This window comes from Sabethes cyaneus, chromosome 1 (genome assembly GCF_943734655.1).
Source record: "Sabethes cyaneus chromosome 1, idSabCyanKW18_F2, whole genome shotgun sequence".
Taxonomy (NCBI): Eukaryota; Metazoa; Arthropoda; class Insecta; order Diptera; family Culicidae; genus Sabethes; species Sabethes cyaneus.
Genome location: NC_071353.1, coordinates 161,277,230 through 161,302,759, shown reverse-complemented (window position 1 = coordinate 161,302,759; position 25,530 = coordinate 161,277,230). Strand labels below are relative to the sequence as shown.

At 39.6% G+C, this 25,530-nt stretch overlaps 1 protein-coding gene across 1 annotated transcript in view; it reads right to left on the bottom strand.

Annotated features, from left to right (window-relative positions):
• The window catches only part of LOC128732897 (disintegrin and metalloproteinase domain-containing protein 30), a 439,446-nt gene that overhangs the window by 236,211 nt on the left and 177,705 nt on the right, over nucleotides 1–25,530 (bottom strand). The window contains exon 5 of the mRNA XM_053826334.1: nucleotides 19,537–19,683. Within this exon, the coding sequence (XP_053682309.1) occupies nucleotides 19,537–19,683 (147 nt within the window). The remainder of the gene's footprint in view (nucleotides 1–19,536; nucleotides 19,684–25,530) is intronic.

Here is a 25,530-nt window from a genome sequence, read left to right as displayed (position 1 = left end):
GAAAGTTGCGGTATTCGGGAAGGTTGCTCAAATGACTGCTACCTTCAAGTTGGCATGAAAAATAGTGCAGAACTGACTCACTACGTGGCGCTAGTGTACATGTAATATACTTATACAAGCTGTATCTTGCGGTGCAGGCTATCAACAAATGTTCCCGAAAACTGCAACTTTCTAGATAGTCAGCAGCACTAGATACAGCCTGTCTAAGCATCACATATACACCAGTGCCAGAAGGAGAGTCAGTTCTGCGCTATTTTCCATGCCATCTTGAAGGTGGCAGTCATTTGAGCAACCTTCCCGAAAACCGCAACTTTCTAAGTAGTCAGCAGCGCAAGCCACAGCATGTATATAAATATCACATATACGCTCGCGCCGCGTAGTGAGGCAATTCCGAAATACAGTGGTAACCCGATTTTGTCACTCCCCGATTTTGTCACCCCCGATTTTGTCACGCTTTTGACCCGATTTTGTCACCCCCGATTTTGTCACGTTTTTTACCCGATTTTGTCACGCTTTTGATTTATCAAAAGCTTAGTTTGAAAATCATTTTCAAACATGTCAAATGTGTTAAAACACTGTGAAAAGAACTGTGTTGATTTTCGTGGAGTTTCCACAAAAGTTGTTTCTTATCTCCACAACTATAATAGCTAGAAGGTTACTTTCTTTGGCAAAGTTCTTTATAATAATCTTCTCAAAAATTTTGTAGAACATTGTTTTGCTCTACCTCTTACTGCTTGAAAAATAAATTTTCTATCTTACTTTTAGGGGGGTTAATCAAAGAATCGTTCATACCATAAGAAAGAGCTTTTTACGCTGTGACATTTCTCTGAACATAGTCAACCAGTATAATCTACCATTTCGGCGCAATTAATAAACGCGTGTTTTCATACTTGTGGGACCTCACAGCACAGGTGACAAATGACCACAGATAGGTAGAAGGAAGTGCGAAAGGTCCTAAAAGTTATCAGAATGAAATATTTGTAGTTCGTTCTAAGTTATCTGCAAAAAAATATAAAATTGAAAAAATACCCGATTTTGTCACTGTCCCGTTTTTGTCACCCCTAAATTCATCATGGGGGTGACAAAATCGGGTCATTACTATTGCAATCCAACGTAAAGCTCTCGATCTGCTGAACAACTTTGTCGAAGACACCAACGCTGTATACGGTCAAGGTCACGAGTTATTCCATGTTGGAACCAATTAAGTCAATTCCCATATGCTACGTAGACTTCATTAACATGGTTTCCATTAACGCGGTTCCTATTAGCGTACCGTCAAACGGGGTAACTTGCAACAGTTCTCAACTATGAGTGCTAGTGAAAACTTATCTGTAGTACATTTGAGGACAATTAATTATTACAAAGTTATTAGGTCTACCATAGAACAATTTCACATATTGAGAAAAAATATGCGATCAATATTGGCTGTTGTAGAATTTTTTAACTAATTTGTTACTAGTAACCCCTAAACGGGGTAACTTGCAACAAACAATATTTTTTGGAAATTGAACGAATTTAAAGATTTGTATGAGTTTCTTTTGACTTGAATATGCAAATGATAATCCAACTTGAGATTTTTAATGCTTTTAATGCTATGAATATACGCATAAATGTCCTATGTCACGTTGGTGAAACAAATTATGAGCCCCGTAACGGAAATTACAGAAATAACGTTTTATATCATTCATGCAGTTTATGTTCTTTGTCTGGATCCGATAGAGCTGCCTTCTTTAAGGACCATTCACATATTACGTAATGCACTTAAGGAAGCAGGAGTTGTGTAACAACGCATTACGCATCGTATATCCACTATGCAAAATCGCGTCATGAAGTGAAGCGAGAGAGTTAAAAATCATCGATATCTCGGTTACGTAATATATGAATGTTCATTACGTTACGAGTGATCGTAATTAGACACTGTCATATTGCTGGTCGATTCTCTCAGTAAGGTTATTTTCGTTTTGGCCTCTTCTATAGCCATTTTCAGTATATCCAGAGAAAACTGGCATATTTCCGACTTACCGAAAGTATCTTACACTCTTTAGGTGTGCTTTAGTATTGTTTGATGCAAAATTAAATGATAACGTGCCTCTTGAAGGTAACGGAAAACAGCTTTTTATATCTACCAGCTGTTGCAAGTTACCCCGTTTAAGTACTTGTTTTACGAATAACGTGGTAACAAGTAAGATAAACAAAACTAGGCATCATAAATCAATTATTTTGTTTCCTTATTGTTTATTTTACTATAAATTATGTATGTTAGGCTTCTTTTATTTGAAGTGGCTATGGGCGACACAAACGTTTTACTGACGAAAAATTGATGATGAATTTGACACCATCTTGTGAGATTTTTTAAAAATCACCAAAACAGCAGATCATCAACCTAACAGTATATAAGGCTTCTTTGAACTGTTAACAACAAGATTCAGTGACTGATATAGATTAAAACTTGAAGTAACAGATCAAAAAGTATAGTAAATTGGATCGATATAGCGTTGTTGCATGTTACCCCGCTGTTGCAAGTTACCCCGTTTGACGGTACTTTTTGGGAGAATTACTGTAAATCACAAACTTCCTCATAACTTGAAAACTAATCAAGCAAATGAAACCATATTTGGCATGTGGGGGTTTTTGGGGCCGGGGAAGGTTCTTGTGATGGTTTGAGACCCGTCTCCTCTTTAGAAGGGCGGGGGGGGGGGGGGTGCTCCTGATTCACAAATTTCTGCATAACTCGAGAATGAATCAAGCAACTGGAACCAAATTTGACATGTGGGGTTTTTGGAGGCAGGATTTTTTTCTAAGGTGGTATGAGATTCCTCTCCACTCTAAAAGGGGAGAGGGGGGGTCTCTCATACAAATGAAAAACCAATTTCCTCATAACTCGAAACTAATCAAGCATGTAGAACCAAAATTGGCATGTAGGAGTTTTTGGAGGCAGGCTTTTTTATATGGTTTGAAACCCCTCTTCTTTGAGGGGGGCAGAGACCCCCCTTTTAGAGGGGGGCTCTCATACAAAAAAACAGAAATTTTTGCATAACTCAAAAACTAATCGAACTCGAGAAATTTTAGACTTTTCCATAAAACATTAGTCAATAACAATACCACCAGTTCTTTTCTACTTTAGTGTGAGGAAAAATTGAACATTTGTTCGTTTAACTACCCATAGTTACTTCATAGTTTCATAGTTACTTAACTGCCAAAATGAATCATCTTCATCTAAGGTTGAACTCCTCCAAAACTTGCAAAACTGGAGATCGTAACAAACGTCATCCGAAATTTGCAATTTATGTACAGCATAATTTAATTTGTGGCAACACGAAGTTTGCCGGGTCAGCTGGTTAGAAATAAAATTAGGAAATAAAGTCAAAATTAGTACAAAAGTAGATTTAAGACATGATAGAAATGGAATAGAATTCTTATAAAATCGGAACAAAATCAGAGCAAAACAGAACTAGATTAGGCTAAACTAAGGCTAAAACTAAACTAAGCCAAAATTACCAAACCTCATCAACTGGTTCAAGTCATACCTGACTGATCGTTGACTGTGTGTAAAACTGGGCTCAACAGAATCAGAAGAATTCCGTAATCGTTCAGGGGTTCCACAAGGCAGTAATTTAGGGCCATTACTATTTATCATATTTTTCAAGGACGTATGCCAATGCTTACCGGAAGGTTGCAAACTACTGTATACCGACTACTGTATACTGAATTGAACTTTCGGGAGCATTACAGTCACATCATTCCCAATCTCGAAGAAATCTTGGGTTTATTCTCCGCGTCTCAGCTGAGTTCCGTGACCCGTACTGCTTGCACGCCTTGTACTTCAGCCTGGTTCGATCAGTCTTGGAAACAGCAGCTATTGTATGGAGCCCGTTTCGTAGTGTTTGGACAGCTAAAATCTTATCTAAAAGATCCAGTCACTGTTCATAAAACACGCCTTGAGATTCCTTCTAAGGCGAAACCCAGATGAGTTACCGCCCTACGAAGCACTATGCCGTCTGCTGGGAATGTACAGCCTTGAAAAGCGGCGAAACATCCAAAGGACGACCTTCGTCGGCAAGGTTCTACTGGGAGAAATCGATGCACCTTGGATCCTCGCCAGAATAAACCTCAATGTACAGCCACGCCATCTCCGACATTGGAATATTATGAGACTACAACAACACAGAACAGACTACGCACAGAATGAGCCATCAGATCAATGTGTTTGTTAATTAACCGGTACTATCGTTTGTTTGTTTTCAATGTTAGCTCTAGTGTTTTTCGTGATCGTTTGACAATTTTTTATGTAAACCCCTAGCTTTATCTCTTAGTTTGTAAGTGTTCATGTAGACCATTTGTCTGATGAATGTAAACAATAAATAACAAATAACAAATAAACGCTTAGGATTAGATTGGTTAAAAATTGGAATAAATTAAATGAACTTAAAATAAAAATATTTTGAATTGAATTTTTAAAATAAGACAAAGCCAAAACAATCCCATCAGACAGAATTAAGTCACAATTAGAATAAAGTTGGAAAAATATTAACAAACAAAAAATCAATCTTGCGAGTTCATTTGCTGTCACTTGCTGATGTTTGAGACGCCGAGACGATTTTCGGGAACCTAGTAAAAACTAAGTAAATAAGATTCAGCGACTATAGGCCTGGGGTAGTGGCCCAAATCTCTTGTGAGTAGCGTTTGCAAAGCATCGAAAATTACTGCATACTTCTCTAGAATCTTTGACAAATGAATTTCTGTGGAATGCGCAGCCGCTTCCCAGAGACCGCCGAACTGCGGTGAAGCAGAAGGATTGAAATACCCTATTTTCTGAGTTATAAACACTCCTTTACATGTTAATTGGCATCGAGCATATGCTCTAACAATCAGCGCCTTCTTGGCGCCTGACAATAGTAGACGGGATCGAAGACATCGTTACCAGTTTTGATAACGAGCTCGAGCTGCATTGGGATGACCCTTACAACTGACATAAACTACAAATCCGAAAGTCTTTCATGCAGAAGAACATAGTTTTACCGGCTTTTGTTTGAAGTTTTTGTCACCGTGGAAAATATTGTAAAAAACTTTTTTCAAATAATATTTTTCCTGGAGTGCTGAGAAAATTTTTAGCAGCTTTAAATTCCATTCCGCACAACAACCAATGTAAATGTTACTAAATTGCTTTAACTTTCAACTTTGCCACCAGAGCACCCTCGCAACAAGCGGGCAAGCGAATCTACCGTTCACCCTTGACTGAAACGTACAACCGGAGCCTCATTCAATTAACGTCAAACGCACCACACTTTAACTCCTTTCCTCGTCTCCTCTCCTCTTTCCCACCCTGGGAGGCGGGGTGCTGCTGCTGCTGATGACGGCTGTGATGGCTAAGACCGAACAAGTGTGAAAATCCCACTAACTAACTAGTGTCGACTGACTGGGGACCACCCAAAACCTCCTTATACACACCCCCCGCGCCACCTTGCTTTGCTGCTCGGTTCAGAGAAACTACACACCATCAACCTAACGCCTAATGAGTAACTACATGACTTTGCGACTTGAAAAACTAACAGCGCGGTTGTACATCATCTCCCCTTCAACGGGGGGGGGGCGCACAGAAGCACACATACAAAGCCTCGGAACGAACTTCTGGCAGGAACTTCTAAGCCCCTCTCGGTAATTGGCGTATGAAATGGGAGGACCGGATTTCTGGAACCTGTGCCTGTGATAAGGTGGCAGTAGAGTAGAGTTACAGTTCGCCAATCTCATTAGCATGTCGTGTTAACCCCGTTGTTCTCCGCGCCTCATCGCTCATCGCGCCTCATCGGTGTGCGGGGCGCTCGTGTGCGCAAATTAGAGTACTACAACACAGCATTAACACACCGATAATGCAATGAAATGACAGGATTCGAAGGAAGGAAGGAAGGAAGGGAAAGACGGTACTGTGTGCGAACAAGTAGTGTGATCAAAAAGTGATTTTGATTAAACCCCTTTCACGATAATTTATTCATTAAAATGTCTCACGCACAACGTCGTCGTCGTCGCTCATTGTCGCTTCCTCAAGCAATTTCAGAACTTGCGCTAGAGAGCAAACGGGGAAAAAGGAAAAAAATAAACGAGCGAACAAATTCATCGTAATAATTGATAAGCTCTTAACAAAAGCGAGCGGCAGAAATCGGAGCAAAAGGTTGGGTGGAGATTTTCTAAGAAAATTAGAATACTCAACCCAACGCCGTGCCGCGTCGCGGCGACGGTCGACGAAAAACAAAGATCGTCACGTTCTTCGCTAAGACGCGGCTGATTGTGATGCTTTTAAGGCCTGGCCCACCGCACCACCGTTCAGTCCCGTACCTCGTCCGGCAGCGGCTCCATCCCGATGGGGGTGTACCTACCGAGGGAACTAATAAATTATTAATGTATTCAAATGTTGCACGTAAATTTGGGCCCGAAACCATTATGATTTATGACATCGAATTATCAACAAATCCATCACCGCGCCGGCACTGGCTGGTGGCAGCAGTTCCTGCTGCTGTTAATGTCGTTAAATTACCGCGCTCAGCTCACGCGTGTGTGTTTGAGCCTCTGTCAAAATCCGCCTTGCGGTTTCCGAGAAATTTACGTGAAAATCCCGGATTCATTGTGTTGTGATTGATTACTTATGAATAAATAGGCGCCGATGGCACCAACGGCCACAACCGCATGAACTAACTCCGTTTCCGATTTCCGTTTCGAATCTCACGTCCATCCAATTCCCCGCCTGACAAACACCGTCAATCGCAAGCAAAGCTGTTTAAAAATTCAACTAAGCATAAAAAGCTCCAACCTAAGCGATTTGCTATTCCATTTCTAACGAAAAGGGACCACCAAAAGCCATTGCAAGCAATTTTGTCCCATACAGTATTATTCAGCATTTCTCACTTCAACTGTCACGTCATTTCGTTCGTCCTGTTTCGTCCATCCTGGTTGGCGGCAGGCACAAAAAAAAAAAAGAATCTAACGACGGTGACGATGACATCCCTTCCGGATTCAACGCTGAGGAGAATGCATTCTGCCGATCCTGGTGCTGCTGCTACTGCAGCCGCCATTATGATGGAAGGTTTTCATTCTGTCGGTCGGTCGGTCGGTTGACGGTTTACTCTCTAGGGTGCTCTGGCAGCAGCACCAGGTACTTCACCACAGTAAGAAAAAGAAAATACAGGAAACAGAACGAAAGGATGGCTCAGCAGTCTCTCATCCTCGTGTAGACGTGTTATCATTGTCTTTCGGCAGAAGATGCACCTGCCTGAGAGCGAACACTTCCTGCCTACCTGGATGACCTGGTGTGGCCAGCGGCAAGGTTGAAGTCAACGTGTCCTATTTTTAGGTTGTTATGAGAAACGTTAATCAGGGGGCAAACTGGTGTGACAATTTTATCAGACTTGTTTTTTTTAGCAGTTAGTAAGTCGTTGGGGAACCCGAACGTAATGAGTCGCTTTTCGAATTTTAGTACTTATTTCTATTTGCTTTTACTACAAACTTGAAAAGTAGAAACAAACTAATGGTGGTTTGCTTAAAAAAATGTTTCATCAATTGTTCCTCAAGTGCCACATTTAGGACCGCTGTGTTTTACTGTATAATTCAAAGCATTTTTTTTTTCATTCTCAAATAAATTGCTTTACCCAAGTAACAATTTGGGTTTTATTACAGTTTTATTTAAGACCAAAATCGGTCATGAAGACCGCCATTAGAGTACAATAAAACTCACATTGTAGCTTGGGTATGTACGCTTCTCTCCTAGCTAGACAGTACCTTAATACAAGTAAATAAAATCATTCATATGAACCTTCTCATGCGATCGTTGGCTGATTCAAAGCAAAAAACAGAGATGTTTTTCACTTCTGGCCTCCATTGCTTTATCGATGGTTTCTTAAAATAAAATTGTCTCAAATTGTTGTAAAATTGAATAAGAAACCTTAACAGTGGACAGGAAAATAACCAGTAAAAAGAATAGTATGAGTTATAGACGAAAGTGAAAATAAAATATGGAGCCAGATTTCGAGTCAAGACGATGGAAAATAATAAGGCCATTGCAAATTATTTTTAAAGTTTTTGTCTCCCCCCCCCCCTTTAAAAATCGGGGGCAAAAAAATAATTTGGTTTTTTTTTTTAGAAATTCAATTGCCGGTGGGCTCTGCAGCCAAAAAAACTCGAAAAATTAGTGTTCGATTCGATCAGGAAACCATAACAAGGTTATGTCAGTTTTATCCCACATTATGATATTTATAACATAATCTGTTACAAATTGGTAACAAATTGATCAAGAAGTAACAACAAAAAAAATAAATCTGTAACAGATTCTGATAGTTGTAACTCATTTAGATATAAATGAGTAATATGGATTTCGCCACTAAACATGCTAAATATCACCAATATAACAAAATATGTTATTTGCAAAACAATTAGTCTAATTAATGATTATTTCAATAGTAAATGAATTTCGTCGCATAATATTTGTTAGAATATTTTTATTTACTGTCATATTTTTGAAATATCTGGAAATTTTGAAAAATAATTCTTAACAAAACGTGTTACAATTTAAATAAAACCATATTAAGGCCTGCTCAGAATCAGTTATGGACTAGAATACATTTAGTTAGAATTTTGTTATTTTAACCACTAACCGTCGCTCATTTATATCAAAAGTTGTTATTATTAATCTAATGTATAACAACCGTTGTTAGAAAAGTTGGTAACAAACTAGTCCATTGGTAACATAACTTGTTATAATTTTGTTAGCTCCTCCTAATCGGGAACGCTTCTAACACGAAACAGAAGTGGAAATTCGAACAATGGAATTTCCCAAAATCGGCAGAAATTTTTTTCTGTAATTGTTGTCTTCCTTTTTGTAGGATTTTGCATGGAAAATTATAACGTGTATGTGAAAAGAAAGAATTGATTTGGTTTGCACGAATAAAGTTTAAGTAAACATGCTTAAAACGCATTTTTTTGCTCAATTAAAAAAATCTTTGTTTTTTTTCGCCGTACCCCCCCCCCCCTCCCCTTCAATGGACCAACACTGAACTTTATATAATACTAGCTGACCCGACAAACTTCGTATTGCCACAAATTAACCTGTGTTGTACATAAATCATGAATCTCGGATGATCTTTGTCACAATCTCGAGTTTTGCAAGCCCCCCAGTGGGCGGCGCTTCCGACGGCGGGTCACCGGCAACACTCGCGACCGTCTCGTCCTGAATGATCTAGTGTTACTATAGATAGTTTTTGTGGTCTTGTATTGACTAATGTTTTATGGAAGAGTCTCGAATTTCTCGAGTTCGATAAGTTTTTAAGTTTCGCAAAAATTTCTGTTTTATTCGTATGAGAGTCCATATCCCCCTACCACAGGGGTGAGAGGTCTCTAACTATCGTAAAATAAATTCAAGACTCCAAAATCTCCCACATGCCAAATTTGGTTCCATTTGCTTGATTAGTTCTCAAGTTATAAGGAAATTTGAATTTCATTTGTATGGGAGCTCCCCTCTTAAAAGGGGAAGGGGTCGTAATTCACCATAGAAAAAATTTCTGCCATCTAAAACTCCCACATGCCAAATTTGGTTCCATTTGATTGATTAGTTCTCGAGATAAGAGGAAATTTGCATGTCATTTGTATGGAAGCCCACCCTCTTAAAGGGGAGATGGGCCATAACTCGCTTTTTAAAGAAGAGAGGGGTCTCAACTCACCATAGAAAAAAATCTTGCCTCCAAAAACACCCACATGCCAAATATGGTTCCATTTGCTTGATTAGTTCTCGAATTATGAGGAAATTTGTATTTCATTTGTGTAGAAGCACCCCCTCTTAAAGTTGGGAGGGGTCCTAATTCACCATAGAAAATATTTTTGCCTCCAGAAACCTCCACATGCCAAATTTGTTTCTATTTGCTTGATTAGTTCTCGAGTTATGAGGAAATTTGAATTTCATTTGTATGGGAGCCCCCCCTCTTAAAGTTGGGAGGGGTCCTAATTCACCATAGAAAATATTCTTGCCCTCGAAAACTTTCACATGCCAAATTTGGTTCCATTTGCTTGATTAATTCTCGAGTTATGAGGAAATTTGCATTTCATTTGTATAGGAGCCCCCCTTCCTAAAGTGGGGAGGGGTCCCAATTCATCATAGAAAAAAATTTTGTCTCCAAAAACACCCACGTGCCAAATTTGGTTCCATTTGCTTGATTAGTTCTCGAGTTATGAGGAAATTTGTATTTCGTTTGTATGGGAGCCCCCCCTCTTAAAGTTGGGAGGGGTCCTAATTCACCATAGAAAATATTCTTGCCCTCGAAAACTTTCACATGCCAAATTTGGTTCCATTTGCTTGATTAATTCTCGAGTTATGAGGAAATTTGCATTTCATTTGTATAGGAGCCCCCCTTCCTAAAGTGGGGAGGGGTCCCAATTCATCATAGAAAAAAAATTTGTCTCCAAAAACACCCACGTGCCAAATTTTGTTCCATTTGCTTGATTAGTTCTCGAGTTATGAGAAAATTTGTATTTCATTTGTACAGGAGCCCCCCTCTTAAAGTGGGAAGGGGTCCTAATTCATCATAAAAAATATTCTTGCCTTCGAAAACCTTCACATGCCAAATTTGGTTCAATTTGCTTGATTAGTTCTCGAGTTATGAGGAAATTTGTATTTCGCTTGTATATGAGCCCCCCCCCCCTCCTAAAGTGGGGAGGGGTCCTAATTCATCATAGAAAATATTCTTGCCTTCGAAAACCTTCACATGCCAAATTTGGTTCCATTTGCTTGATTAGTTCTCGAGTTATGAGGAAATTTGTATTTCGCTTGTATAGGAGCCCCCCTCCTAAAGTGGGGAGGGGTCCCAATTCATCATAGAAAAAATTTTGGTCTCCAAAAACACACACATGCCAAATTTGGTTCCATTTGCTTGATTAGTTCTCGAGTTATGAGAAAATTTGTATTTCATTTGTACAGGAGCCCCCCTCTTAAAGTGGGGAGGGGTCCTAATTCATCATAAAAAATATTCTTGCCTTCGAAAACCTTCACATGCCAAATTTGGTTCCATTTGCTTGATTAGTTCTCGAGTTATGAGGAAATTTGTATTTCGCTTGTATATGAGCCCCCCCTCCTAAAGCGGGGAGGGGTCCCAATTCATCATAGAAAATATTCTTGCCTTCGAAAACCTTCACATGCCAAATTTGGTTCCATTTGCTTGATTAGTTCTCGAGTTATGAGGAAATTTGTATTTCGCTTGTATAGGAGCCCCCCTCCTAAAGTGGGGAGGGGTACTAATTCATCATAGAAAAAATTTAGGTCTCCAAAAACACACACATGCCAAATTTGGTTTCATTTGCTTGATTAGTTCTCGAGTTATGAGGAAATTTGTAGGGAAGCCCCCTCTCTTAAAGGGGAAAGGAGTTATAATTCCCCTTATAAAGAGGGGAGGGGTCTCAAATTACCCTAGAATAAATTCTTGTTACCGAAAACACCCACATGCCAAATTTGGTTCTATTTACTTGATTAGTTCTCGAGTTTTGCAGAAATTTGTGTTTCATTTGTATGGGAGCCCCCCCTCTTAGTGGGGGGAGGGGTCTCTAACCATCACTAAAACCTTTCCTGGCCCCAAAAACCTCTACATGCAAATTTTCACGCCGATTGGTTCAGTAGTTTTCGATTCTATAAGGAACATGGGACAGACAGACAGACAGACAGACAGACAGAAATCCTTCTTTGTAGGTATAGATTTGTAATGGCCTAAATTTCATAATAATAGCAAACCATTAAAGTTACAAAATAACACAAAATCAGCATGAAGCAGAGAAGCAAAAATGAAAATTACTGTATATTTGAACGGCAGAAAAGGTGATACTTACAATAAGGTAAATGTGGAAATGAATTGAAAATAAATATTAAAATGTTTTGGAAATTTTGTATAACCAAGAATAGAATCTGCCATGAAAATGCATAAAAAGCAGAAGCAGAGAGACAGATTTAGAGAAAATTTGTTGCATTCTATGCAAATAAATAAATATTGTAAACAAATGTTACAGAATAAAATTCGTATAAACAGCTAAATATTGAAAAATATAAGATAGGTATATACAATGCAATGGAACGATAGAACGGAAAGGACACAGAACGTGTCAGGACATGATAAATGGGAGAACGGAATAGACGATAACGAAAAAATGGGATAGAAAAGAAGTTAAAAAGCGAAAAAAAAGACGAAATCCGGAATTGAAAAACATGAAAAAAACGGAACAGAAAATGAAAAAAAATGCAGGAAAAGGAATGATAAAAAACGGGCCTGCAAACAAAGAAAACGCAAGTAAGAAGACAGACAAAAACTGAACAGAGAATTATCAGGACTCAGTAAAAGGACGAAAAACGGTACAGAAGAAAGAGAAAAGCAACAGATGAACCAGCAGACAGAAAAAAGGAAAAACGTGAGATTCAAAAGAAAACTGATAGAGAAAACGAGGAAAACAAGAGAGTAGTCTAACGGAATATGAGAGGAGAAATGGGAGATGGAACAATAAACGGGAAAATGGGACAGAAAAAACGGAATGAAGAAAAAAGGTCAAACGGGAGAGAAAAAGACGAAAAACGGGACACAAAAAAAGAAAACCAAAAGGGGAAAGGAGAAAAGGGAGCCAAAAACAGAACAAATAAGACAGAAAAGACGGAAAAACAAAGCATCGAAAAGAAGGAAAACACGAAACGCAGACAAGCACGAAAAACGGATTAAAGGAAGATGAAAAATGATAAAAAGAGTTGGAAAATGACAAAAACGGGAAGAGGAAAGACGAAAAATGGGAAACAAAAACCGAATATCAAGGTTTAAAGTTGTGTGTCCTTTGTCCAGTATTAAACCTTGATAAAGACTGCAAAATATAGTCGAAACGTTGGTGAGAGTACAAAATCTGTTTTGATTTAATAAGATTGACAGCGGATAAAAATAAAATAGTGAATCTGACAGTTGACAACACATACCCGAAGAAAAAATAAGACTGAAAAAAACAAAAAAGGGGCCAAGGAAGAAAAAACAGAACAATGAAACGGACAGAAAAAAAGAAAAACGAGAAAAAGAAGGAAAAACTGAAGGAAAGTAGTGAACTGAAGAGCAAAAACTAAGAAAGCGGCACAGAAAAGGAGAATAAACGGAGCAAAAAGTGGAAAAAATGGAACTGGAAAAGCAAAACACAGTCCAGAAAAGAGTTTAAACGGATAAGAGGGTAAGACGAAAAATATAAATTCTAATTTCAAGTAAAACTACTTGTCCGCGTTCGGTTTGAAGTAAAATTTCAAGCTCAAAATAATCCAAATTCAAGTCTACTAAATTGTCCAACATCAAGTCCGAATTTCATATCCGTCTAAGTCTAATATTAAATAGGGTTTAATTCTAATTCCCGTCTTAGTAAGTAAAGTCACTCTAATGTTCATCATTTCTTGGATGGCTTTAATGAATTCGCCAATTCGCCTTGCGCTGATTTGACTCAAACGCACTTACCTTCCGATCCGTGCACTTTGAATTCACTAAAACGCGATTATCAAAGCATTTTATTGAAATTACACAACTGACTACACATCTTAAATTCGTCGTACCGTTTTAAAATCCGTCTATCAAAATTTTTTATCGTCCGAACTAAAGATCAGAACAATGTTCAATCAGACGAAGCAGCAATATACCTTACCATCGAATCACCAACGAACCACCTAATAGTTTTAAAGCGAACTTATGTCAGGTTCGAAGAAACGTTCACCTCTACAGCTAATTGACAAGAAAAATGACCAAAATGCGTCATTTTTGAAATGCGGGCAGGCATTAATACATATCAATATTTTTTTGGAAACGATGGTTCTACAATTGATGGAGGGACGGTAGGGGAAAGTAATGAATTTTTTTTTGGGAATGAAGGGGAAAGAGTGGAAGGGGGCGGGGGGTAATTGGTAGCTACGCTCAACAAGTTGTCGTTGTGATTCCTACCTTTTGTCCAATGCTGGAAGGTGCATAGGTCGAACCAAGCTATAATCAGAGATTATAGCCGGATTCGAAGCCACAACATTCGCCAGGGCGTGTGGCTCGCTGGTACCCGTGTACCTTTGAACCATAGAGGCGCTGGACAAAAGGAGACTGCGCAACCCCCCTTATTAATGTAGCGACGTATCTGGTTTTTGGGTTATTTTTTTACACACACAAATTGTGCCTTTTCCTCCGTCAACTGTAGAAACCACCGACCGAGAAGTTTTAATCTAACTTGTTTTTACTTTCAGGACGACGACACTATGCAGGCCCTTACGACTTGCAAGCTACTACACGTGATGCTGTTCGTCTGTTAGCGTGTTAGCCGCGATTCTCAGCGCAGGTTTTCGGAGAATCGCTCCGTTCCTATGAAATTGACCAAACTCGTGTTTTTAGTCGTATTTAGTATTTAGTATTAATATTAATGCCTGACCGCATTTCACGGTCAACGACGAGAAAAAAAGAGGAAAACGATGCGATAGAGAAAAAGGGAAAACGATGCAAAATTCGAGAACACTGGACAGAAAAAGATGAAGAATAGAAGAGAGAAAGAAAACGAAAAAAAGGAGAAACAAAATGAGGTTAAACCGGGCAGAAGGGAAGATAAGACGTGACAAAAAGAAAGAAAAACGGGATGGTAAATGAAGAAAAAAAGATAAAATACGGAAGCAGGAAAATGAAGAAACTAGAACGGAAAAAGAGGAAAAATGGAACAGAAAAGGAAAAAAACAATATGGAGAGAAAAAATGAAGCCGAAAGATATTATGGATTAAACGGAAAAAGCACAGAACGTGATAGAAAAGAAGGAAAAGTCGTGATATAACAAATAAAAGAACAGAACAGATGAAAATGTAAAAATTAATAGAAAACAACTACCGAAACTGGAACCGAAAACAAGAATAAAATCGAAACGGGACAGCATTCGAAAAAAAACGACAGAAAAAGTGGAGAAACAGACATAAAAACAAGGAAAAACGGAAGATAACAGACGCAAAACTGAACAGAGTAAAATTAGAACGCATTAAGAGGGCGAAAAATGGGACCGGAAAATAGGAGCAAAAGAACAGAGAAAAAGGAAACAGCAGGGGAAAAGAAAAAATAAGAATAAAAGAAAAAAAAACGAGACTAGAAAGAAAATGCAGAACAGAAAACAAGAGAAACCAAAATGGAAAAGTAGCCAGACAAAAGAAAACCGATAGAGAAAAAACGTGGAAAACGAGGTCAAACGGGGTATGAGAGATGAAATTTGGAACAAGAAACGGGAAAATGGAACAGAGAAAAAAAAGAAAGACAGGAAAAACGGACTAAAGAAGACGTTAAAACGGAAGAAAAAAAGGCGAAAAGCGGGACACAAAAAGCAAAACCGGAGAGGAAAGGGAAAAAGTGAGCGGAAAACAGAACACACATGACAAAACAGACGGAAGCATGGAGTGTAGGAAAAAAAAGCAGACTCAGATGAAAAACGGATCAAATGATGATGAAAAACGATAAATAGAATTAGAAAGAGACGAAAACTAGAAACGAAAAAAGGAAAACAGAGATGAGAAAAGACGGGAAACTGGCAAGAGAATAACGAAAACCAACTGAAATCCATAAGGGCACACAGGGCTGAAAAAATAAAGAAAAAATGGGCCATGAAACGGAGAAAACCCGAACAAGAAAAAAGGAAACATGGCAATGAAAAGAAGGAACACGAGAGAAAAGCAGCGGCAACGAAAAGAAAATTAGAGCAAAAACTAAGAAAACTGAAGATCTGAAGGTCTGAAAAAAAGGAATAGAAAAGAATTTAAACATATGAGAGAATAAGACGAAAAATGTCAATTCAAATTTCGAGTAAAACTTCGTGTCTATGTCTGATTTGAAGTAAAAATTAAGTTTCAAAATAGTCAAATTTCAATTCTAATTTAATATTCTATACCAAGTCCAATTGCATGCCCGATTTTGAGCCAAATTTCAAGTCTAATTGTACTCTAAATTTAGGTTCAATTTCAAGTCAATTTTAAATACCTAATCAAGCAAATAGAATCAAATTCGGCATGTGGAGGTTTTTGGAAGAAGGGTTTTTTATGGTGGTTCAAGACCCCCCCCCCCCTTGTGAAAGGAGGGGCTTCCATACAAACGAAACAGAACTTTTTGCATTACTCGAAAAGAAATGGAAATGGAACCAAATTTGGCATGTAAAAGTTTTTGAAGGCAAGAAATGTGGTTATGGTGATTTGATACCCCTCCTCTCTAGAATATAACCGAGGTTACACTTGGTAATGTGCAAAGCAAACGCGCCAGTTCTATTAAATTCTCATTCAATTAGTTTTAAGCGTAGCAATGCTCGTACCGGGCTTCCTTATTTTCCTTATAGAATCGAAAACTACTGAACCGATCGGAGTGAAAATTTGCATGTAGGGGTTTTTGGGGCCAGGAAAGGTTTTTATGATGGTTACAGACCCCTTCCCCTACTAAGAGGGGGCGCTCCCATACAAATCTATACCTATAAAAATGGATTTCTGTCTGTCTGTCTATCCGTATGTTCCTTATAGAATCGATAACTACTGAACCGACCGGCGTGAAAATCTGCATGTAGGGGTTTTTGGTGCCAGGGAAGGTTCTGTCGAGGGCACAAGACCCCTTCCCCCAATAAGAGGGGGTACTCCCATACAAATCTATGGCTTTAAAAATGGATTTGTCTGCCCTATGTTCCTTATAGAATCGAAAACTACTGGACCGATCGGCGTGAAAATTTGCATACAGGGGTTTTTGGGGCCAGGGAAGATTCTTATGATGGTTAGAGACCCTTCCCTCCACTAAGAGGGGGGGCTCCATACAAATGAAACACAAATTTCGGCATAACTCGAGAATCAATCAAGCAAATGGAACAAACTTTTACATGTGGGTGTTTTTGGATACAAGAATTTTTTCTATGGTGAATTGAGACCCCTCCCCACTTCAGGAGGGGGAGCTCCTATACAAATGAAATACAAATTTCCTCATAACTCGAAAAGTAATCAAGCAAATGGAACCAAATTTGGCATGTGGGGGGTTTTGGAGGCAGGGATTTTTTTAATGGTGGTTTGAGACCCCTGTGGTAGGGGGATAAGGATTACCATACAAATAAAACAAAAATTTTTGCGTAACTCAAAAACTAATCGAACTCGAGAAATTTTAGACTCTTTCATAAAACATTAATCAATAACAACAAGACCACCAAAAACTATCAATAGTAATATTAGATAACCGACCTGCCGTCGGAAGCACCGGCCACTGCGGGGGGCAGCCCCCCGTAGAGATCACCTCTATCTAGGTTTATTTATTTTCCTAGATCTACTGACCTCTATTACTTTCCTTCAGTTGGGTCACCCCTGCGAAATGGTACTTTCTGCGAAGATTTTCCGTGAAATGGTACATCCCGCGCAAGGTTTTTCGCGAAATGGTATTCTACGAAGCTCTATATTCCGCGTTATGGTCAACCGAGAATTGGTGTTCCGCAAAATGGTATTCGGCGAAACGGTTTGTAATGATGGCGAATATTTAAATGCTATCCGCTTTATTTTATCAGGCTAAGCAATGGGGGGAGTTGTTTTCTACTTTACTGTGAGGAAAATTTGTATATTAAAACACCCATGAACTCCCCAGAAACTTGCGACTTGCGAGATTGTGACAAAGGTCATCCGAGAGTCACGATTTATGTACAACACAGTTTAACTTGTGGCAATACGAAGTTTGTCGGGTCAGCTAGTTAATGAATAAAAATGAAACAAAGGGGTATCTAGTAATTTACAGAGAAATACCGTTAACCCGTCAACTGGCGTGGTTGGGCACTAGAAGGTTAATTTGATTTGTTCTAACGATTGGACCAACTTTTAATTCAGTAGTTACTCGCTAGAACAACATCATCGAGTACAGTTTTATAGACGGGTCACCGAGTTAAAGAAACGTTCGTTCGACTTTTTTATTTAACTTTGTTTACAGAATAGTTTTTGACTGTCCTAGACTTTTTTTTTAAATTTACGGGTTTTTAAAATTTAATGTCAATGTGTCCCGAAACTGAGCTGATAAGCTGTTTCGTCTAAAAGGGCTTTGACTAAAGAGATGTAGTTTCAACAGATCTTAACAGAATCTTTTCGAGAATTAATATCATACAATCAGGTTCTCATCATTAATTGCTATATTTCATATGAATGTTTAGTTAATTTTCCGTTAATTCCACATCCTGTTAATCATTTATTTCAAATTTCAACAACGAAATTCGTTTTCGTAGGTTTTGTTTGTCTAGGTATTAGTTTAATAATTTACCTAAAAAAGAGGCGAATCAGCCGCAGGCTGAAAACCTCTTAAATAAAGAATAAGAATAAATTTACGACCGGGTGCATGCGGTCCTTACTCGCATGCGTGGTGCCTGATAAGTTTATATGTACATATATATCTTTTCCATATATTCATTTTTGACATGTAATGTTATGTTGTCCCTCGAGCCTCGAACGCAACAAAACTTGAAGTAACAAAAACAGTGATCCCAGATTACTGCCTTGGGTGACATTTCATATTGTACCCTCCCTTGCATTTACTTGGGAGCAGTGCGACAATTGAAAGTTGGGTTTAACATAACGCCACTGTTAACAGAGTACATCTAAGTTCTGTCAAATGACAATATCAAGGTTTTTGTATAATAATTCTTCCATGTTTTATGTCATGGAAGGTGCCAAAGCCAAGAAAACATGTTAGAATCATCTACAGAAAACAGACAGTTTGCACTTATAAATTTTACACTCAGGCGAACAGACTAAAGCAAATCACACAGCAGTTCATAACGAACATTTCCCTGCATCAAATATTCATAAACTCTTCCCCATTTCCTCCACAAGCTTCCTTGAAGGTGGTGGTAGCGACATCGCAATCATCGGAGCTCATCATGAAGTTCTCCTTTTTTTTTGTTGCACTTTTTAGGTGCGATAAATGCAACATTACTTCGGGGGAAATGTTGTGGCCATTAGGAAGTACCGGTGGTCATCAAAACGGCGAGTGGGTATCGCGTAAAACCGTCACATCTGTTCGTACCGGGTCGTGAATCACCGCCGCCACATCGCATCGCCTCGCCGGATGCATCGTAAATTGCCGTGGCTTCCCGGCGCGGACATGGACGGGTTTTTTTTTCTTTTTTTTTTCACTGTACCTGTGTGTCTCTTGCTTTTTGTGGCGGTGTGTGTGTTTGTGCGGAGATAAAACGAAGCCTATTCGACGTTTACGGCAAATGAGGTAAAGTTTGCTTCCGGGGAGTAAACGTCAGGCAAGTAGCTTTTTATTGGACGATAAAAACAACGATTCACGGCGATAAATAACGATAAAAGTAGGCTTCTGGTTTTTGCCGTTCGTTGTGCGCGCGGTTGTAAAACAATATGTGAACACATGAAACTCACCCATCATAGTATGAAATCGCATCGAATTGACCAACCTGATGCTGCTGCAGCAGGTTCTTTTTTTTTGTGGGATTTTTTTTTTCATTGTGGGATCTAATTTTTATTCAATCATCACTCATAGTACGTACCGACAGATCGCCCCCATAAAATGGATGTATAACAAAGGTTTCGTTCCCGACGTGTATCACCCCGCTGACGCCGTTGCAGGTGTGGAAGGCGGCACTAGCTCCCGGGTAGTCCTTGACCGTACCATGGTAGTAGCAGTGTTCGATTTCCTGAAAAAATACGAGAGAAAAAAAGGATTTTTTCGGTTAGTCGGAGATTTATTCGTGCGGATTGCAAGTTGGTCAACTTTTGACCAACAATCACGTACTGGTAATTAAGCAAATCTGTAGAAACAACTTTCCTACCGCCATGAAACTTGGTGCCACAAAACTTTCGTCTGTCGTTTCCGAAAGCATTTAACAGCACCCAAAATCGGGGGCAGGGTTTGGGAAGGTACCAACTCTTTAGAGTTACGTGACCATCACCAACCATCACTTCATCTTTCAAATCATGACCCCCTCCCTTTCCCGGAAACCCTTCATCAGACATCGTAATGTCCTAAGCAGACCAGTAAATTTGTCGTCCCGGTTGGGGAAAACCCCCAACCCCTCCTCCTCCAGTCTTATCCGTTTTCGAAGTCTAGCAACGGAAACATAACCACTGAAAACCGCCATAATATATTCAAAACGAGCATCATTCAACAAATTTTACCCCAGTCAGCCCCCCTCCCCCATCATCACTACGCCTTTCGACGTTAGTCTTTCCTGTAGCAAACTTATCGTTTGCTTGCAGAAAAGTTCAACAGCCAGGCTGCAAAAACAAATATTATATTCCGGATAGCATTCGTTCGTTCGTTCGTTCGTTCGTTCGTTCGGGATAGTCCAAAACTGTACCAGCTCAAGCGTGTGTACCTCTGCTCTGTACTGCATAAGAGTATGAGAAAATGCACTCTGTAAACCAAGAGGAACACCCCACACCTGCAACCCTCCCCCTTCTTCTGCATAGAAGTTTGTGCTGATCCACTGGACCGCGTCTCATCATCGGTCGGTCGACCGGCACAGCCCGGTAGGATGGAACCGAAAAATCTGATCCGAATTTCAAAGGTGGACTCTGGGAAGCCTAAGTACTAATCCTAATGCTCGCTTGCTCAAATCGGCCACGGAGTTTAGCCAGCCAGCCAATGCGAAGTGTATTTGCTCTGTTCTGTTCTGGAAGTTTTATGGGCTGTTCGAAAATGGTGATACACCGGCCCCGTCGCCGGCAGCTGTATGGTAGCATCATCATCAGCATCAACAACAAGAGTAACAACATAAATCGCAGCGAACGCAGACTAACATTGAAGCAGCGGTAAGCGATGCAAAAACGGAGGTTGAGACGAGGATTTCCGGCTTTATTCAAGCAGGCAGGCAAGCAGGCTTGTCCGGTTACCGGGCGGGTCTCGGTAGTGGCAGCATTTACATCTTGTTGCTCGAGTGTGATGATAGATTATGTAAATATTTTAAACTATATGCCATTTTAGCTCGTCGCACACAATTTATTAGGTTGTTTCGGGAAGGGGCGATGCCACTGGAACGGGCAGGGGCGGGAAAGAAAAGGTGCCTCCAATGTAATCTTCCCCATAACGAGAGCATCACAGCAGATTACATCCGAAAGTTTTGTGCACTGCCACTGCCACTGTTACTACTGCTGCTGGTATGCCTGCTGGAGATAGTTCCAGTTCGGGGCCCGGCATCAATGGACAGTTGCCTGGGCCGGCCGGGTTGGAATGGGTTTATTTATTTTTCTACCGTAAAAGACAGTATAAGTTACATGAGATGATAGTTTCGGTTGTGTAAACTACCGGCGGAGAAGGAAGCGTACTTTTCGGTTAGTAAATTTTAATGACGTAAGTTGAGCGATGATAGAATATAAGAGAATATTTTATTCGTCTATTAATTTATTTTAAGTACAAAGTAGTGATTTGTATTTCCTTCCATAGTCTTGAAACGCTGTCTAAACACTCTTGCATTGCCCTTAGCTAAGGTTTTCGATATATCATTGACGATGGGAGTTTTCCCCGAGTGCTGGAAGGATTCCTTTGTTTTCCCTGTGCACAAAAAGGAATGTAAAAGAACCTTTGCTAATTACCGTGGTATTGCTGCCTTAAGTGCTGTCTCTAAGCTATTTTAGCTAATCATTCTGGAAAAGTTGATGCAAGATTGCTCACACTGCATCTCTGCTGACCAGCATGGATTTATGCCAAAGCGCTCAACGACAACCAATTTAATCGCCTTTACATCGTTCATTATCCGTGCAATGCAAGAAGGGAATCAAGTTGACACCACATATACGGAACTTTCGACAGCTTTCGACCGTATAAACCATGAGATTCCCATCTCCAAATACCACGAATTGGGCATTCACGACAATCTGCTGACTTGGCTTCGCTCCTATCTCATCGGCAGAACTATGTCCGTCAAAATCGGCGAATACGCATTGTCACCCTTCGTAGCAACTTCCGGCGTTCCCCAAGGCAGTCATTTGGGACCGTTCTTGTTTCTGCTGTACATGAATGGCGTGAACATTATCCTCAAATGTTCGAGATTATCTTATGCTGACGATTTAAAAATGTACTGTACAGTAAAAAGCCCTAATGACGCCCATCTCTTGCAACAGGATTTGGAGACCTTTGACGAATGGTGCCGAATTATCAAGATGTCACTAAATGTGTCCAAGTGCTCAGTCATCTCCTTCGGTCGCAAACGTAACATGCATCTGCAAGATTACGCCCTTCGTGAGACGGCCCTAAAGCGCGAAACAACTGTTAAAGACTTGGGAGTCTTGCTTGACTCGAAGCTAACGTTCAAGAACTACATTTCTTTCGTTGTATTCAGGGCTTCCTCGCAACTAGGATTTCTGTTCAGCTCTGTGAAAAGCTTCAAGGATGTATATTGGCTTAAAATCTCTATTTTGCTCGCTGGTTCGTCCTATGCTGGAATACTCCGCCATTGTTTGGTCACCTTTTTACCAAAATGCAATTCATCGGATTAAAGCAGTTCAGCTCAAATTTATTAGGTTTGCTCTGCGACACCTACGCTGGCGCTGGCGTGACCCACGTAACCTGCCGAGTTACGAAAGCCGTTGCAAGCTGATTAATTTAGAACCGCTGGAAGGAAGGCGCAATGTGGCTAAGGCGTGTTTCGTCGGCGATCTCCTTCAAGGAAATGTCGATTGTCCTCCTGAATTGCTTAGTCGCCCAGATATCAACACTAGAAGACGTAATCTTCGTTCGCACGCCTTTCTCGTCAACCGACATTCAAGAACTAACTATGGGTTACACGAACCAGTGCTTAGTATGTGACGGGTTTTTAATAGCTGCTATGAAGTGTTTGATTTTAATGTGTCTCGTGAAAACAATAAGCGTCGTTTTAAAAGATGTTTGTGCTAGGTTAGTTCATATATATGTTTTAAATAGATATTTAAATAGATATTTAGGGAACCTTCCCCTTCGTTTTTGTTAACCCCCCAGTGATGATTCTTTTATGTCAAGGAACACGCGTGCCAAGTTTGATGAATAACCGTCCAGGCATTTCGGAGTTATGGGCTCCCCCCACCTGTTACGAACCCCCCTCCCCCGCCTTTTTGTCAACCACCCAGTGCTGATTCTCTTGTATCAAGGAACACGTGTGCCAAGTTTGGTGGAGATCGGTCAAGGCGTTCTGGAGTTATGGCGGAACATACAAACATACTCACGGTCACTTTTATATATAGATATACTCTAAACTACTTCTACACAAATTTTCAAGAGAAAATACCTATTGGGTAATTTTCATCAGCGTTTTTTCCGTGATGCAATTAGATGTGGGACACCTTTTATTAGAATTTTATTCCAATTTTAATTTTGTTATTAATTTTTTCCATATTTTATTACTAAATCTACTTTTGTACTTGTATATTGTGTTGCCAATCAAAATCAGTATTTTTGTGTATATCCAGAGGATGCTGCGTTTTATATGAAATATTATTCATTATTTTAGTTTTATACTTTTATACTTCATACCCTTCATTTTAATTCATTTTACATGACTTAATATTGATTTATCTATTTATATGATGTTCAAGAAATCAGGGGTATTAAACGAATGGAGGGCTGGAGGACGGACGTGTGTGATCTGCCTGAATCACCTGGGTGACGCCCCCCCCCCCCCTCTAAAGGCCCGATAGGAGTTTAACACACCCTTCTCCTTTTTCCCCATCACGCAAGTTCAGTTTGTACGGCGAAATCGTTGATCAAGTAACCGGATGTTTATGTTGGAAGGGATTCTTTTTCTTATCTACCCGTGGAATGTGCGTAAGTGCCTCTGCTTACGAGTCCACCCAACCCCTTTTGGCCCTTCTTATAATATATACGTGAAAGTTGCTCGATGAACAATATCGATTCTACAGTCATTCTTCTTGTATACATAGGTAAATCCTTGAAGTGATGCTGGTATACATACATACATACATACATACATGTTTTAAATATGTAAATGTAAATGTAAATGTAATTCCGTTGTTTCCGACTTTTTGGAATTCAATCTTAATTGATTGCCTAGAATGACTATGATCTAATGTATCTTCCAGCGAAAAATATTTTCCAACTCTGAAGTTTCTAAGACTCTCTTATCGTGAGGAAACAATGAAACAGAAGACTTCACCCAGCTAGCACCAACTCGTATATCAATGTACGAAAATTATCGTAAATATCTCCCAACAAATTCGAAATCGTAACTAAAACTGGATAAAGTGAGACCAAGTTGATTTTCTATCGTATATAATGATAATAACTGACATAAATACGATTTTCAGTACGAAATCGTATAGTAGTACGGAGCGACTCGCGCCTAATCGGATATACCTATAAAGAAGCATTTCTGTCTGTCTGTCTGTCTGTCCGTATGTTCCTTATAGAATAGAAAACTACTGAACCAATCGGCATGAAAATATGCATGTAGAGGCTTTTTGGGGCCAGGAAAGGTTTTAGTGATGGTTAGAAACCCCTCCCCCCACTAAGAGGGGGGGCTCCCATACAAATGAAACACAAATTTCTGCATAACTCGACAACTAATCAAGCAAAAAAAGCCATGGGTTTATACCGTCTTTAGACATTACCCTTCTTTATCGACAGACTTCGCAGCCGGCTGTTAGAGTACAGGAAAATTACGGGGCCAGTGCAACAATCCTACTGACACTAACTAGCAAGCACCGCCTAGCCGAGATTCGAACATACGACGACTGGCTTGTTAGACCACCATCGTACCTCGAAGCTAGGCTGGGCGGTAACTAATCAAGCAAATAGAACAAAATTTGGCATGTGAAAGTTTTCGAGGGCAAGAATATTTTCTATGGTAAATAAGGACCCCTCCCCACTTTAAGAGGGGGGGGCTCCTATACAAACGAAATACAAATTTCCTCATAACTCGAGAACTAATCAAGCAAATGGAACCAAATTTGGCACGTGGGTGTTTTTGGAGACAAAAATTTTTTCTATGATGATTTGGGACCCCTACCCACTTTAGGAGGGGGGGCTCCTATACAAATGAAATTCAAATTTCCTCATAACTCGAGAACTAATCAAAGCAAATGGAACCATATTTGGCATGTGGAGGTTTCTGGAGGCAAAAATATTTTCTATGGTGAATTAAGACCCCTTACCTTTTTAAGAGGGGGGGCTCTCATACAAACGAAATACAAATTTCCTCATAACTTTAAAACTAATCAAGCAAATGGAACCAAATTTATCATGTGGGTGTTTTTGTTGGCAAGAATATTTTCTATGGTATATTTTCTATGGATTTCCCCACTTTAAGAGGGGGGGGGGCTCCTATACAAATGAAAAACAAATTTCCTCATAACTCGAGAAATAATCAAGCAAATGGAACCAAATTTGACATGTAAGTGGTTTTGGACGCAAGATTTTTTTCTATGGTGAATTGAGACCCCTCTCTTCTTTAGAAAGCGAGTTATGGCCCATCTATCCTTTAAGAGGGTGGGCTTCCATACAAATGAAATGCAAATTTCCTCTTATCTCAAGAACTAATCAATCAAATGGAACC